The 16,633-nt window shown below is 38.0% G+C and overlaps 1 protein-coding gene across 6 annotated transcripts in view; it reads left to right on the forward strand.

Moving 5' to 3' along the window:
* The window catches only part of evi5b (ecotropic viral integration site 5b), a 64,410-nt gene that overhangs the window by 2,124 nt on the left and 45,653 nt on the right, over nt 1-16,633 (forward strand). For 4 of the 6 annotated variants that reach the window (XM_041790863.1, XM_041790868.1, XM_041790869.1 and 1 more), the window contains exon 2: nt 9,155-9,387. In XM_041790863.1, the coding sequence (XP_041646797.1) occupies nt 9,236-9,387 (152 nt within the window). In that variant the 5' untranslated portion in view covers nt 9,155-9,235. Of the gene's footprint in view, nt 1-6,305; nt 6,519-9,154; nt 9,388-15,376; nt 15,479-16,633 lie in introns of those variants that run through there. The other 2 variants (XM_041790864.1, XM_041790866.1) reach the window with 2 other exon arrangements.

Consider the following 16,633-nt stretch of genomic DNA (forward strand, 5'->3'; position numbering starts at 1 on the left):
TAATAATCACAAGGAACTTGGGACTTTTTCAGGTCACATTATTTTTGCCCATATAGGAGTAATAACATTAGAGATGCACCGACTGCAAAAAATGGGCCTAAACCAATAGTGATGTTTAAAATATCAATTTATCAGATGCTGATATAGATGTTTTATTCATTGTTACTTGAGGTGTAAGACTCTGTGCCAACATTTTCTCTCATGCTTGATACTCATAAGATGACTTCTTCTACATAATAAAAAACTCTTCTTTGAATCAGTAGTTAGGTAAACCAGATGCCAGCATTATTGACAAGAAAAAACAAAAAACTGGCTGCCTGTATCTTTTCATGCCACATAATATGCAGATGGCCGATGTTTTTCAACAGGGCTGATATTAGCTGGTACCTATGATAAAGGGATGCATTGGTGCGTCCCTAAATGACATGTTTAAGCTCGCCTTAATACTGTTATCTCATCAAAATTGAGCCTTATTTTAGCTTTAGTGCACAGCCCTTTAGTCCTGGGAGTGAAATAAAGATATATTTTTGCACAGTAGTTTATAAAAAAGACCATTTCACAAATGCTTTCCGTAGAGTTAAACTCCACAAACATTAAAGAAACAATGCATGAAATAGAAATTTGGTGAAGTATTAGTTTTAGTCAGATATAATAAGAAGTACTTCAACAATCACAGACATAAAATGCAGATCAGTGCTCTAAATCATAATGTTTTAGTGTTTTTAATGATCAGACTTAATGGAAATACGAGAGATGCATATATCCTTAAATGTGCAATTCACATTAGTCAGCAGTAATTTGCATTTGGAAGAGAAAAGGTGGCTGTGTCAGACGATGCACATGTCTTTACTTGTTGCATTTACGACAAAGAGCTTACCAAGCTACGCTCAGCCCCCAGCCTCAGTGTAGACACAGAGGAACATACACTTCAGGAGAGTTATAAAACATGTTCCTTTTGTTCTGAGAACAGTGCATGAGGTATGTTTTTTTGAGTATGTAACACTGGCATTCATCCACAAAGCTGCAAAAGTACAGAAAAACAATAGAGAAGACTGAATAATTTGCTACTAGTGGAAGGAGTGAGCATTTCAAGTAACACCCTAAGTGCTAGTCACCAATATAGACCATGAATCACACACGTTTTAACAGAAGACGTTGTGGCTTTAGTTTTTCATTGACTCATGCTGTCAGTCCCACAGAATAAACCAGCTGAGGCTCTGTGATTTATGTGTTGGCGTTATTGATTGAAACATTTACTTTCCCACACTACTATAAGGCTACTTTTAGCAGTGCGGGTTTTGTAGGCCAAGTGTAAGGCGTTAGCTTGTGCTTTTACCTCACATTATGTGGCAGTATGGTGAAGAATAGCCCTCAGCAAGTCCATTGAAATGCTGATTGTACACTGGGAAAATGTGAGCTTCCTTCTGTGTGTGAAGTGAAAGGCCTCTCTACTTCAGTGTGAGTGTGTTATTGTAAGTCAGGACTGAGCTTTAATTCCCTTACACAGCACATGAGCAGCATTTTTCCCTGAAGATAGCCCTGCTCCCTCCTGCTGGGCAAGACCACTTTGTTCTTATTCATCCCATAGAAATGGCATGTGATTACAGAGACACTGAGAATTTGGCTTATTTTTTTATCTTATAGTTACACTACATGTGAATGTTGCAGCTCAACTTTCATGTTGCTTTAGAGGATGTAACAGTCTTATGCTTGCTTTTTTTTTTTACACCACTGTTAACCGTATGTTTGCTGCTGTGAAATCATTTTTGAATTTTAAATTAGGAGAAAGGAAGTGCTTCTGTGTTCCTCCTTTGCTTTTTCTCAGTTCCCCAATCGTCTTGCTTTGCTGAGCCATTCTTCTTGTCCCACTGAGGGTTTCATTAGCTATGCGCGTTGCATCTCAGGGCCCCTTTGAGGTCTCCGGCAAACAAAAGCAGAAACAATCTCTCTGTATCCAGGATTTATAGGAGAGCTTTGCTTCAGTTGGCTGGTATTACTAGAAAGAATGTCTCCTAAGGCCACCTGGACGTCGGCATCTCTCGAAGCAAGGCCTTCACCTCTCCTGACAAAGTTGACTAAACTTTTCATCCTCTCATGTTTTGCTCCTTGAATTTGCCGATCAGGTAAATTAAATTTCGCATGAAGGCACACTACACTTTTTTAAACAACCAACAAGGTTCATGGTTAATGCGATTTATTTTTAATCAGAGCTCATAAGAGCACACATAAACAAAGCAAGGTCCAGGCCTCATTTCACTCTCATCTTCATGGTGTTTTGTCAACATGATCATCTTTTCTCTTCCGAGTTAGTTCTGCATGGCATCCCACATTGGGGATCGGTCTTTGAGGAAACGTCATGCCCTTACATTCCCTTCCTTTCTTTCAGAGAGGGTGCAGACAATGACCTGAGCTGGGAGTGTGAAAAAAGGAGTTGGGTAGAGTGGAAAGAAACTTTTTTGAAGTATCCAATTGGAGGACTGAAATCTGTCATGTCCTTATGTTGCTAACATTAATTTATTTTATGACAGTCTTTGTTTTTAATGTGTTATTTTAATAGCACCCCCCCTCTTGCTAAGCACTTTCTTCAGATGTCTTTCTATTTTCACTTATGCTCTTCTTGTGTGTAATGCTCGCACCAGGAATAGTTGTCTTTTTGTAGTGGAAACTCTTGAGTCATGTAAGGGTAGGTTGTATCAGCATTGTCACTACCTGGAGCTTGCATGTGGGTCTGTTGAAGGTGGCAATGTTGTTTGGGCTGTGATGGCCATGTGGTAGAGTAGGTAAGATAAAGAATGTGTCCGCATGGTGGGTGGGGAGAGCTAGGAGCATGGGGGGTGGCTCTATGATGACAGAAATTGGCAGTAAGGGTGCACAATATTGGATTTTTGAAGATATCCAATATGCAGATATTTCCAAACTCATTTTAACTGGTAACGATATTCACATATATTTTTATTTTTATGTGCAAAGAGAGGCTGGCTCAAGCTGAGATGAGAGGGAATGTAGACAGTCTGGTAGTTTTACGTTTTGGGGCTTCTTTAAAAATGTTCAGGACTCATGCTGGACCTCCTTGAGTGTATTGCACCTTTGGGCAACCACCGATATCTGGTGGTACATTTGTACATTTTTCAGGGGTCAGAGATGGGATAATCGTTCAGTAGAAGAAAAAAAGTTCAATTCATGATGATTTGGAAATTTGCCATTATCGCCCATCTCTAGTGCATGATATGCAGTCGGTTTGAACCACAGCACATGGTCTGTGCAGCACAAAGATGTCTATTACTTGCATGGAGGTTGTAATTTTTGTTAATAACAGTCTGAGCTCATAAATGGAACCTACAATTTAAAAGGAAGTATTGTTAGACTGTGAGCTGTGTTAACTGGAAAAATATATAAATCAAAAAGCTTTCAGAAGTTGATGTGTTATAGTTTCAGAAATCATGTAAGAGAAATTGTGTTACAGTGTCATTTGTCATGTATTAGTTTGGATTCAAATCAATGAGTCACTAATGATAAAACATTCTGTATTCTGCACAGCAAAATATTTACTTGTAATTCTAGGTGTAATGATGTAAAAAGTAAGATAAAATTACTCAGAAAAGCACTTTGACGTCAGCAAACAGTTTTATAACAAATATCTAACATATACCAGGGCAGATCTTTATAATAATATAAATACAATGCACGTGTCACCTGTTACTGGTTAGGTGTCATCCTTGTTGGCTTAATGCAGGCAGCCTTAAGTATGTACAGGATATGTTTCTGTTAGTTTAGCTGTATTGTCAAAGGGGGTCAGTAAATGTGCAGCTCATAGTGACAGCTCAGGAACAGGGTGGTGTTATGAAAATATTAAAAGCTTAGCATGATGCCTTCCTGTTTCCATTCTAGATTGATGTGTCCCTGCTTATATTTAGAGATGCCTGAGGTAGAGGGTTTAAAACAGATTGTATTAGAGCTGCACAATTTGGAAGAAAACGATAATCACAACAATTATGTTGATCAATAAAGAGATCATAATAATTAATCAGGGGTATATATATATATATATATATAGAGAGAGAGAGAGAGAGAGAGATAGAGAGATAGACAGATAGATATAGATATAGATATATATATATATATATAGAGAGAGAGAGAGAGAGAGAGAGAGAGAGAGATATAGAGAGAGAGACATATATACATACATATTTTAATTGGCTGTAACTGATCTGTTCATGCCAATAAAGCAAATAGAAATAGAAATTAATGATCTTTTAATTTAAGAGTTTATCCGTGTGTGAAAAAAAATCCAGTACCATGCATCTCTTAAAATAAGACTACTTCATCCTCAAGATCAGTGGTTACCAACCTGGGGTCCGGGTACCCCTAGAGAGGGCGCCGAAGATTTCAGGGGGGTGGGGCTTGTCTGCTTTGATGTTGTCAAAGTTAGACATACATTTATGACTTTTAAAGTTTGAATTTTGTAGTTTTTTTTCTTGTACATAAATGATCTTTTAAATTTAATAATTTTGAGTTTTTTTCTTGAAAATTATTTTCTTTTTCTAGAGTGTCCCTATTACGTCATAAAAATGAATAGTTCTTACATATCTCTTTTTCAAGAACGAGTGTCTCAAGTTCTGTTATGTTTGGGTTTTGTCAATGAAACAATACAAATTTATGTGTACTTATTCTTAGTGGGTCCTGGGTCCTTAGCTTTAACTGCTCTACATCAGTGATTCTAAACTAGTCGAACATAATGACCCACTAACACCTCCTCATGAGAAATCATGGCAGAAATAGAAAAGTTCAACCAAAATGCATTTAATGCAAAATGTTGCCGTTTGGACCTTAGATGGAACAAAATATGACTAAACAAAAATACTGGACAAAAAAGCGAATAATTACAGAAGCACATGAAAGCATACTTTTAATTTTACTCAATTTTTTTCAGGTTAGCATGGAAATGTAGGTAATTTTTTGAGGAATGATCTTATCTTGACAGAAAATATCATAAGGAAAGGACATAAATAAGTTGAAATATTGAAAAAGAGACCAAAATTTGACTTCTTATGACAGAAAGACAAAGTAAAATAAAATGTAAAGATGAATTATTTGGGAAATTAATCTAATTGCTGCACCCCACTGACAAAAATGAGGACGTAGTATTTTTGGTGAACTATTCTAAAAAAAATAAATAAAAAACTTGAATGATTCCATGATGTGTAGGGTATAATATCTCTGTTGTGAAGTAAATGTTTCAACTTTTGAAAAATTTCAATAAATTCCCCAGTAAGGCTGCATGTCTGTGTATGGTGGTGTTAGTTTTTCAGACTAAAACTATGACTTAAGATGTTCATCCACTCCTTTTTTGTCCTTGAGGAAGATGAGAATAATACTAGCTAAAAATTAAATTGTTGATTACAAAAACTCTTACAAAAAGTGAGTTTAGTGTTTTGTTTTTTTTTTGTTAAGGAGACTAAAGTGAAATTTCATATTTGTCTCACATTCAGATTTATGATATTTCCCCACTGGGGCTAAATCTGTCAAAAACCCAGCATATTCGTTGCTCTTCTGCCTCTCAAATGAAGAAAGCAAGGATCAAAAGTTTGATTTTGGCACTAGATTCAGGCAAAGAAAATAGCCTAAATGTTTTGACTCAAAGTTTTGACTAAAATGTAAGGACCGTTTACAGATTAAAACTGGACTAAAATGTTTTTGTTGACTCAAACTGGACCAAAACTATAAAGGTTAGAAATGACTAAAAAGCGACTTAAACTTGTAAACATTTTATCCTGAAGACTAAGCTATTTGACGAAAATAGCATTGAAAATAGTTGTCAAAATTAAGAGTGGTTGATAGGACTTCACTATCCCACCATCGGACCCTGACCCACAAGTTGAGAACCATTGCTGCAGTTCCCCTGTTAAGCTGTTATTTGCTCTAATTATTAGAACACAAAACATAATAAGCTTATTGCTTGTTTAAGGACATCAACTCCAATGCATTCACATCTTTTGTCAGTGTGATGCTGGCTGTTTCACTGCTGGGTTAGAAAGCACAGCTCACTGTCTTCTCCTGACCTTCACTCTCTTTGTCGTCTCTCCATTTCCTTTTTGTTGCTGGTTCTGACTTGATAGTGAAAAGTAAAATGAGTCATCATTTTTCATAAAGTGATATGCATCTAGTACTTTCCTGCTGAGAGGAAACTGAATGCTGGGCCAACCCCCTTTTTTCTGGTGTAGGTTTAGGGAAATGTCACAATTTTTGTTTCTTACTTTCCATTTTTGTGCTGAGTATGGACGTTTATTTCCTGAACCGCTATGACTTCAGCAGTCCATGTCCTATCTGTCTTAAAGTACTTTGACCCGTCTTGACTGTATGATAAGCGTATGACTACAGGGCAGTGTGTCATTTATATGGTTGAAGGTTCAGACGAGTGGATTACCTCAAGGAGATGGGAATTTTTGCTTCTTTTCTAAATGAGTAGATTATTTTTTTGTGGTGCTGTCAAATGAGTAGAGGCAGGATTTCCTCATGAGGTATGTGGGTGTCTTAAATCTTTAGAATTGGAATTCATTTGAATAACAGGTATGAATTTACAGCGTTTAGCTTTCATGCTATTCCATGACAGCACATTTTGGGTTGTGCCAGTAACCAGTGGTGGGTTATTTTAAAGGTATATACCGTGATTTATTACGGTGTGTGCACAAAAGGCTCTCAAAAATCTGCATTGAATGTGTAGTTTATTTTGACAGACATAAGGCTATTTCTTGAAGTTAATTCAATCCTAACACAAAACACTAAAGTTTCTGAAAAATTAAATTGTAAATTTGGCAGACCAGCTGTTGAACATTGTGTTTTGAGTGTGGGGCAGGCAAAATAAGAATTTTTCTTCTCCCTGCTCCTTTCTAGCCATGGAGTGGAGTGAGGTTGAATGTCTCTTTGAGAGTGAATATGGATTTGCCATGACTAGAACAAATAAATGAAATGAAATGAAATGAAAATGAAATGAAAAATGAACAGTCTGTTTTAGTATCGTTTGGCTTGAGGAGTAGACCGATAACTGAGTAGTTGCATTGATCATTATAAAAGTGACTACTCTTTCTGGGTGCAAATTTCTGTACGTGCTCTGCAGTCCTGACTTAGACTTTTATCAATCAAACCTTTACTAGACCTATCAGTCATATCAGAGTCTTGGCAACATGAATACAGTGTTTTGAACTAAAAGATGGAAGTTTTAGTTTATGTAAGCCATGTCTGTCCAGTGAAAATCAAACTTGTGCTGGCCAGTTGATTCAGTTTGAAACACGATTTCAGCTTCCCGCTATCATGTAGACAAAATAACGGTTATTGTGCTGCATGCCATGTTGTTGTGAGCTGACGATGATGACATAAAGGCTGATTGATTGATGGTAAAGTCAAAACAACCTAAGTCATACAAAACCAGTCTGGCTGGACCCTCAGAAAAAGCAAAACTCATATGTAGAATTTGTGACATGGTCGTGGCTGCCCCTCAATGCACACAACAAATGTATTTAATCATTTGAAATGAGCAAAGTTGCGAATCAATAAGTAATTGTCTTTAATTATTGTGACTCCAGTTTCAATCAAAATAATTTTGATTTTTGACGCTGTTGAGCAGCCCTACATCAAACCATACAAGTGACTGCATTTATAATATTTTAAGTGTCATTATCTTTTTTTATTTTTTTTTATTTTTAAAGCAAACTGGAAGCCTCTGTGTTTGGCACTATTTTGCAATGCAAGCTTCAGCTATATGTTCTTCCACTTCAGCATAACTGTTCAGCTCTTTGAGTATGTAGACTTTTTTAGAGGAAACAAAAACAAACCAAAGTGAAACTAGTTATTTCAGCTCAGTTTTCTACTTTAACAGCTGACACAATGTTTTCATAAGGTAATCATATTGTGCCAACTGTTGCTTATCTAGTTATCAGCTATTAGAAGAATAAAGATACAAGCTTACTTGGATGACAAATTTCTGTTCACCTCCTCTGGTTGGGGTTGGTTTTGCCAATTTCTCTCCAGAAAGTTGAAGAGGGTTTGTAAAACACCAGTGTTCAATAAGACAGGGAACTCTAAATGGAGTGATGCAGGCTGCAGGCGTCTGTGAGCCGCCATCCTCAAAGTGTTGCAGTATCCCACTCATGACAAAAGTTTGTAGGCATAAGCTCACAGTTTATACACCTACACCGCCAAGTAACTCAGCATCTCTCCTTCTTAGCAGTCTCCACTTAACTTTCTCCTCTCTCTCTTTCTTCCTGCTGAGTCTGCATCAGAGGTTGTTCCTTTGTGAACGCCAGTGCATAAAAGTATTCCCTCATATCCACGGTAAATAGCATGTCAGTACCACTTTTTATTTTTTTTTCCAGCTTCATTTGTTGTTGCTTCCTCCGACAAAGCCTGCAGACTCATACTGCTGGTAGCCAAAGCTTGCATTGCAAAATAGTGCCAAACACAGCAACTTTCTGGGTGAAATTTAAACTGCTTCAGAAATTTTTGATATAGAATTGAGCCAGCATTGTTTTTGGCACATTTTTACCTAAAACTCAAATCAGCAAGTCTTCTTAAAGGGGCAGTGCACACTGAAATCTTTGGAAGCTTATGTTACTACGATTGCAAAGTACGCCATACAACCCACCTTTGAAAATACCAGAAATGTCCCTTTAAAGTAGCTCTAGCCTTTTTTTCTGTTTGAATTGAATCCATGATGCTGTGATTCAGCTCAGTAAAGTAAGTCTGCATATTCTTGGGTTGTTAATTTCATTCTCCAACTTCCTTGGCCACTTACACTTTAGGAAAGAGATTGTTGCCTTCATGGCAATTAAAATGTATTTGATTTGCTTATGTGTCATCTGTCAAAGTTTATAGCCTGTAGTGCTGCACCGCTCATACATTAACACGCCCAATAAGTGGTCTTATTATTAGAAATTATTTACGTGGTGCCAAACACAAACGTGCTTCCCGTAGACACAAAATAGTTTAGGATTTAGCTGTTTAGAATAGACTGGCCTCATGGCTTGGACCGTTGTTACTATTACCTGATCTACAGTTCAGAGCATCTCTAGTGACACTTTTAAGGACTAAATGCCAAACATAAAGAGATCGTTTAAATGAACCTCTAAATCATTTAACAGGTATTCTTCTTGATCCACAGGTGGCGACAGACAAGGTTGCTGGTAAGCTGAGTTCTACTCTCTCATGGGTGAAGAACTCGGTGTCCCACACCGTCAGTCAGATGGCTAGCCAGGTGGCCACGCCCACATCCCTGCAGACCACTGCTACCTCATCGTCCACCTCTCTGTCCTCGCCTGGCCTTTCACCGTCCTCCCCAGCGCAGCTCAGTCCTGATGATGTCGAGCTGCTCGCCAAGCTTGAGGAGCAGAACAGGTAAGCAGTCAGTTTCTAAAGCCTCAACTGTTCTCTTTTTGTGATTTTTCAACAGAGAAATCTCACATAAAAACCATCCACCCACTGCTTGACATGACACTTGAGCTTTCTTTCAGATTCTGAATACGGAAGTAGTTTATAATTAAATTCATATCAGCCGGGGAGCAGGTGGCCTAGTGGTTAAAGGCGCTCCCCATTTAAGCGGGCGGCCCGGGGTTCGAATCCAGCCTGAGGCCCTTTACCGCATGTCTCTCCCCCGCTCTTGACCCTGTTTCCGATTCCATCCACTGTCCTCCTCTATCTAATAAAGGCACAAAAATGCCCAAAAATAAATCTTTGAAAAAAAAAACAATCATATCAGCCTTTCTACCATCATTTTATAACTTCTATAATCAATACGAGCATTGACAATATTTGTATTTTGTTTTATTTTATTTCCAGTATTCATGGCAGTATAAATACTGCTTTATATTTTTGTTTTCTAGCTGTGAGTTTTTTACACATGAGCTCTACACAGCAGACTCAGACTGCACATCCCCACCACCCCCCTCCTGATTTACTCACAGACAGAGTGTTGACATCCAGCAGGTTGTTACATGCCCCCCTGCTAGCTGGATAATAAAGGCAGTGTAGTATAGGTGGTTAAAGTTACCAGTTTGACAAGTTTGTGAAAATTTTGTTGGTTTTTAAAAAAGAATAATTTTGCTGGCTGGCAAAGATGCAGTTTGCTTGTGTTTTTGTTGAATTTCTACATTTTTGTTTTGTTATGGATGGTTAGAGCAAAGTAATGAGTCAGTTTCAATGTCAGCATTGGTAGTCAGATCATCATGTGCTGGTTTGTGGATTCAGGATATTTTATCTTTTTTTCCCCTCTTCCTTAATCAAAGTTAGATTGAAGGATTTTACAGATGTACTAGTGCATCTCAAAAAATTAGAGGATCATGAAAAAGTTTTATATTATATAGACTCATTACACACTGAGTGAAGTATTTCAAGCCTTTACTTCTTGAAATGTTGATGATTATGGCTTACAGATAAGAAAACCCAAAATTCAGTGTCTCAAAAAATTAGAATATTCCATAAGATCAATTAAAAAAAGGATATTTCAACAGAAATGTCAGGCTTCTGAAAAGTGTGTTCATTTCTGTGCACTCAATACTTGGTTGGGCCTCCTTTTGCATGAATTACTGCATCAATGCGGCGTGGCATGGAGACGATCAGCCTGTGGCACTGCTCAGGTTGCTTTGATAGCGGCCTTCAGGTCATCTGCATTGTTGGGTCTGGTGTCTCTCATCTTCCGCTTGACAATACCTCATAGATTCTCTATGGGGTTCAGGTCAGGCCAGTTTGCTGGCCAATCAAGCACAGTAACACCATGGTCATTGAACCAGCTTTTGGTACCTTTGGCAGTGTGGGCAGGTGCCAAGTCTTGCTGGAAAATGAAATCAGCATCTCCATAAAGCTTGTCAGCAGAAGGAAGCATGAAGTGCTCTCAAATGTCCTGGTAGATGGCTGCGTTGACTCTGGACTTCAGAAAACACAGTGGACCAACACCAGCAGACACCATGGCAGCCCAAATCATCACTGACTGTGGAAACTTCACTCAGCAATTTTGGGTTTTCTTATCTGTAAGCCATAATCTTCAACATTTCAAGAAATAAAGGCTTGAAATACTTTATGTGTAACAAGTATATACAATATATCGGTTTCACTTACAGAAACATGTGACAAAAGATATTGAACTTTTTCATGATATTCTAATTTTTTGAGATGCACTAGTATTAGACTTAGACTATCTGATTTGAAGTTGTATTGTTCGTAAAGGTTTGCTTGTCCGTTAGTCATAATATGCTAATATTACGTCATGGTTCTGTGAGCTGATTGAAGTTTAATCGTGCTTTTTCATGCAAAATGTGCCAAACAAGGCAATAATTTCAAGATTCTAGTACCAAGATTAACTTATAATTTCTCATTCATGGGCATTTTATTCTGCTAAATATCATCCAACATTAAAATAAACTGGTAAAATTCATTCTATGTTAGGACCAGATCTAGGAGAACTGTATTTTGCATTTTTGTGCACCTAAAGATACTATGAAAACAGAGAATAAATAGCTAAATTTAGTGATAATTTCTCATGACATTGCCTGTTTCATAGTTGAGAATACTACTAGGGATGCACGATGTTAGATTTTTTCGGATATGCTGATATTTACAGATTCATTTTAGCCTATACCGATATCAACACTTAAACATGCTTTTTGGACAAAAAATTTCAGTCCTTTTGGACACACTTTAAGGTTTGAGGATGACCACGGAAACAAACTTCAGTCCTTTAAAAACACTTTTAAGTTTAAAGAATGAGGATAAATAAAGAAAATGACCTCAACTGATATAGGTCTGTTGGTTCAGCCTAAAAGTCCCCTAATTTATCAGTATATATGGACAAAATTTACAGTCAATATATGCTGAAATACACAGGCAAAATATTGGGTGTAAATATCAGCAGAAATTTTGTTATCTGCTGATACTGATACCAGACTGATAATATTGTGCATCCCTAAATACAAAATTAAAATCACATGGGTGGGCATGTTGCATTTTAAAGTGTGCGTTTTCACGCAAAATATGCCAAAGGATGCAATAATTTCAAGCTTCATCACACCATATTTGCCTTACTTTGGTTATTATTTCAATTTTATTAAATCCTATACTCATTCTAATACCGTGCTGGTATGCTGTTACTGGCTGATATAAAAGGGACAAAATGTGTAAAAAAAAAGGATAAAGTGCTGGAAAAGATAAGGTAATTTATCCAAGATGGAGGCAGGGAAAGACTGAAAACATAATCACACCTGTATAGCTGTCGAAAATCAGCAGGTTCTGTGGATTGACTCCATTGACTGGTTGCTGATTATGACTTTGGTATATATTTTGTTTCCTACTTACAGAAGCCTCCTTTAAATTGCAGCGTGAGCTATCTTTGAATGCAAATAGCTAAACTTTTCACCCCCACTTTACCTGGAAATTTTCCTGCTTGGCTCCAGTAAAATTTCCTTGTAAAGTCCTGATGAGCCATGTAATTGTGCAGGACATATATTTTCGCTTCCCTCCATGCTTTTCTTCTGCTCTTTTGTAATTGGAATATGTCAGACCATACATTGCACTGATTTAAGGGGAAAACTGTCAACACAGTGTGTACTATGCCTCTTTGCCTGCCTTTCCTGAGTCACTCTGTTACATCAGGTCCTGTCTCCTGACGACAACAATCTCCTGCTATAAGGTGAAAGCGTGAAAAGAGTCACAGGATGATTTTGGGGACACCCTGCCTGAAATGTTAATCATTTGCAGCTATTCATGTTTTTAAAACTGCTTGCAGTTTGCTTCAGGGGCATTTTTCTAAACTGGAAGGTGGAGACTGGTTGGGCTGGCTCATAAAAGAAATGTATCAAGTCTGTGTATTGACCCACTCAGTCTTATTCAGTGTTACAGCCACTTGCAGTAACACTGCTGCAGTCTTTACCTTAGTAAGCTGTGTTCTGTGCTCCGTTCCTGAGGTGCTCATTGTTCACATCAGAATAAAGTACTGGTTGAGGATGACGTGATGCCCCTCTGTAGCCAGCACTGTGAATTCTTCCTCTGTTGTTCCTCTCACCCATGGCTAGTGCAGTCAGTGTCAGCATGGAAACCAAGCGTGCCGTTCAGAGTTCAGGCTTGTGTCACAGTTAACTCCAGAGAAGAAGAGACAGCACAGCTCTGTTGAATTCAGAGGTTGGTGACTCATCGTTACGCCCAGAACAGCCAGTGCTCCAAAATGCTGAGTGACACTTGTTATAATGCTTTCCCTCATTAGAGAAGATCAAAACCGACCCAGGAAATATTTAATTTTCCTTTTAATATCGGTTTTAAACCTCCGAGAAGACTTCCATCCATCTGGTGATCATTTTGTCACGGGGCTCATGGTTCATTTGCCATTTGACCCTGAGCTCCTTTACACAAGGATCTTTCACAGGACACATTTCTTTGCTGCCACGCTTTTCTTCTGACTGACAAGGGAGCCTCTTGTTTCTGGGAAAAAAAAAAACGTGCAGCAAAATTTCAGAATCCTGGAAACATACAAATCATTTTATTTCATCATCAAAGTTTTAAAAAAAGACGTGCACAGGGACACCTGTGACGTTTCCCAACACACACACAGCTAGTTCCCAGCAATAACTTGGTCTAAAATAAAATGTAATACATGAACCGTTTGGGACCTGAATGTCAATATTAACAGAGCTCACACTTTATTGTTAAACATACCAGTTTTACAGATTACATCAGGCTCTCTGGTCAAATGATCAGTATTCGGCATGATGACGGGGGGGTGCGGCAATGCAAGACTAAGAAACACCAGCTAATATTTTCAGCACTGCAGAAGAGGAGCAGTTCATTGATGTCACCACAGATTCAACAATGTTATCGCAGTCCAACACATGTCTGCATTTTGGATTGGAGTAGGAAGGAGTTCCTTCTGATAGGCAGGAGAACCGTGGCCACACTCTTCCTTTCTGTAACGTCCTCGCTATGTGAGAAGGAGTTTTCTGGCATTGCCTCAATCAAGACAAAAAGCTAATTTTGGACCTTGAAAATTATCTGATAGAGGCAGTTTTACAGCTACACCCAAGACTGGAAAAGATAGCACCAAATAAGCCCAGAATAGTCAATGAAATTGTTGCAGGATTGGGATAATAATTCTTCAAGATGTTCATTGAAGTTTTATTTTTCTGGGAATGACCCTTGATTCATCTCCAGAGTCAGATTTTTAAAAAATTTTTAAGGCAGTGGTTATTTTACAAATTTCTTAGGTTTTATTTTGCTGTAAATTCTCAAAAAAAGCATAGAAAGAAATTTGTTCGCAAAAATCATGACTAACAGTGTGTTTGTTGTTGTTTTGTATGGCGAGGGGTGGAGGAGGTGGCCTGAAAATATTTTTATTTGCCGAAGGGGGGACTGGTGGAAAAAGTTTGGGAACCACTGCCTTAAATCTTCATAGTTTATAAAGTCTGTCCTAAACTAGATCCATTCAAACTAGGCCGGATTTTAACTTTATGCATAGCAGGTGTGACCTAGTTCTGTACTTTATAAAACTCCTCCGCATGTTTCAATTGATTCAGCTTATATCTGCCACATGGTTCAACTCCTTGCAAGTGTTATTAAGGAACAGAATTAATAGTTTACAGGGATAAAATCAAAGATAAAACCAATTTAAGGACAAAAATACAAGCATCAGGGAGATGGAAGGAGACAGGCTGACAATCAGGCCAGAGTTGATGTATTACAGCCAGGCTTACCATAGCCGTAATAGCAGCCGCACATATTAGACCTTTTTTAAGCTCTGGGGAGGGTATGGAAAAAGTACACAGTTATGAAAGGCATTAATCTAATTAACTTTGGCAGCAAGCACTCATGAAACAATAGCAGACTTTATAGAAATGACTTGTTAGGTAATTCACAATTACTTCAGGGGTCAGGAAGAGTGCAGCTAGGGAGTGTAGCTGGAAATGGCACTCTTCTTTACTCACATTTGATTCTTATGGAGTTTTTAGATGTTAATATACAGCAATAAAATAAGCATGTGGAAAAAAGGCGGTTTAGTTGTTGTTATACTGAAGACTTTAGACAGAAAGTTTTAGAAATCAGTAGTTAAAAAGACTAAGTATGTGTTTTTCTCTGCACAAATAAAGAAGTTTCTACTGCAAATTAGGGCATTATAAATTCATCTAAATAAGGGAAGTGAATGTTTGGCACTAAAAGTTTTCCTGGGAAGAAACCCACTCACTGGCTGGTTGAACAAAAGAGGGAGCTCGTTGGTATTCATGTTTGTATTACAGATACTGTGATGAATACTACTCCTGCTTACCAAGTGTTTGTGTGTTTGGTGAGGCCTTTGTACCCTACAGAGCAGATAAAAGGGACAGGCATTCGTTCAATAGCTTCACACACACAAGGAAGTCCCACATTGACAGCTTCAGTCTGTAAATCAGGCATGCCACTGCTTCTGAATTCCTTTAGACAGGAGATATGAGGAAAACAGCATGAATTTTTCTTGGTAAGGTGTATTGTATCCTTTTCTTGTTATTTTTCTGTAATAAACTTTAAGTAAAGTCAAGATTTTGAAAAATCTATTTTAGGAGAATTTACCTCATGTTTGCTTTTGGTTTTATCTAAAAATATTACAAAAAAGCATACTTTAAAATACCCGCATAGTGCTTTTTGAATGTGAATTCTCTGTAGTTTTTTGGCCCTTTTGCTTGTAAGGCTTCTGACTTGTGTTTGGATACTGGTGAATTATTAGCAGGGGTGTCAGTACATTCAGGTTCATGTGAAACACTGTTCTGGGTTGCAGTGTGAGTGACTTATTTTGAGGTACAAAATGAAGTACTACAAAAATCTGACAACTTTTGTGGAATTGCAGCTATTGCATGTTTTTGATTCAACTTTTTGGCTTCCCATTAAATCTGAATAAGAGTAAAGAAGCTCTGTTGCAGGCTGCTCTCTCTGCTTGTCCATTTCACTCCTCCCACTCGACCCAAATTTGGCTGTAACCCTAGCCAATCTGGGAGCACCCTCAGTGACATCACGGGCCCCTGTGCAGAGGCCCCGGCCTTTTTCCGAGATCAGGTGTCTGAGCCTTTGTGTGTCTGTCATGAGCTCCCTGTGCAGCGCAGGTTGGGTGTCGCAGCTTCTTTCCTCTGCACGCTGATCCTTGATCAGGTCACTCTGTCAGTAACTCAAGTTACAGTCTGATAACAGAGATAGAGAGCAAGATTGACTGGCTTAAAAACAAATTACTCAAGATTGTTAGCCCCGGACATTTACCCATGGCTGCCCATAAAGGAGAGAGCTTTCTGGGCCCATCAAAACTGGGTCCATGGAGGTCAGCAAAACCCTGGTTCATTATCAAGTTAAGTTTTTATAACTATATTTTTAACCTGAATGATAGCCAAAATGTATTTATTTATGCTGAAGAACTTAAAAGCCCTTTTCAATATGTAAACCTCTTTTCTTTAAACAGAATTACCTTTTGATTGGAGATATAAACAATGTGGGTTGGCACACTGAGCTAAACCATAAGGAAAGTAATGTTAGACTTCATAACTAAGCCATGATGTGCACAAATGTCAGGATGCAAGAAAATAATATAGAAAAAACTGAGACAGCTTTAATAGAAAATGATTACATTGTTATCATTGTGAAAAGAAGC

The sequence above is a fragment of the Cheilinus undulatus genome, linkage group 7 (genome assembly GCF_018320785.1).
Source record: "Cheilinus undulatus linkage group 7, ASM1832078v1, whole genome shotgun sequence".
Lineage (NCBI taxonomy): Eukaryota > Metazoa > Chordata > Actinopteri > Labriformes > Labridae > Cheilinus > Cheilinus undulatus.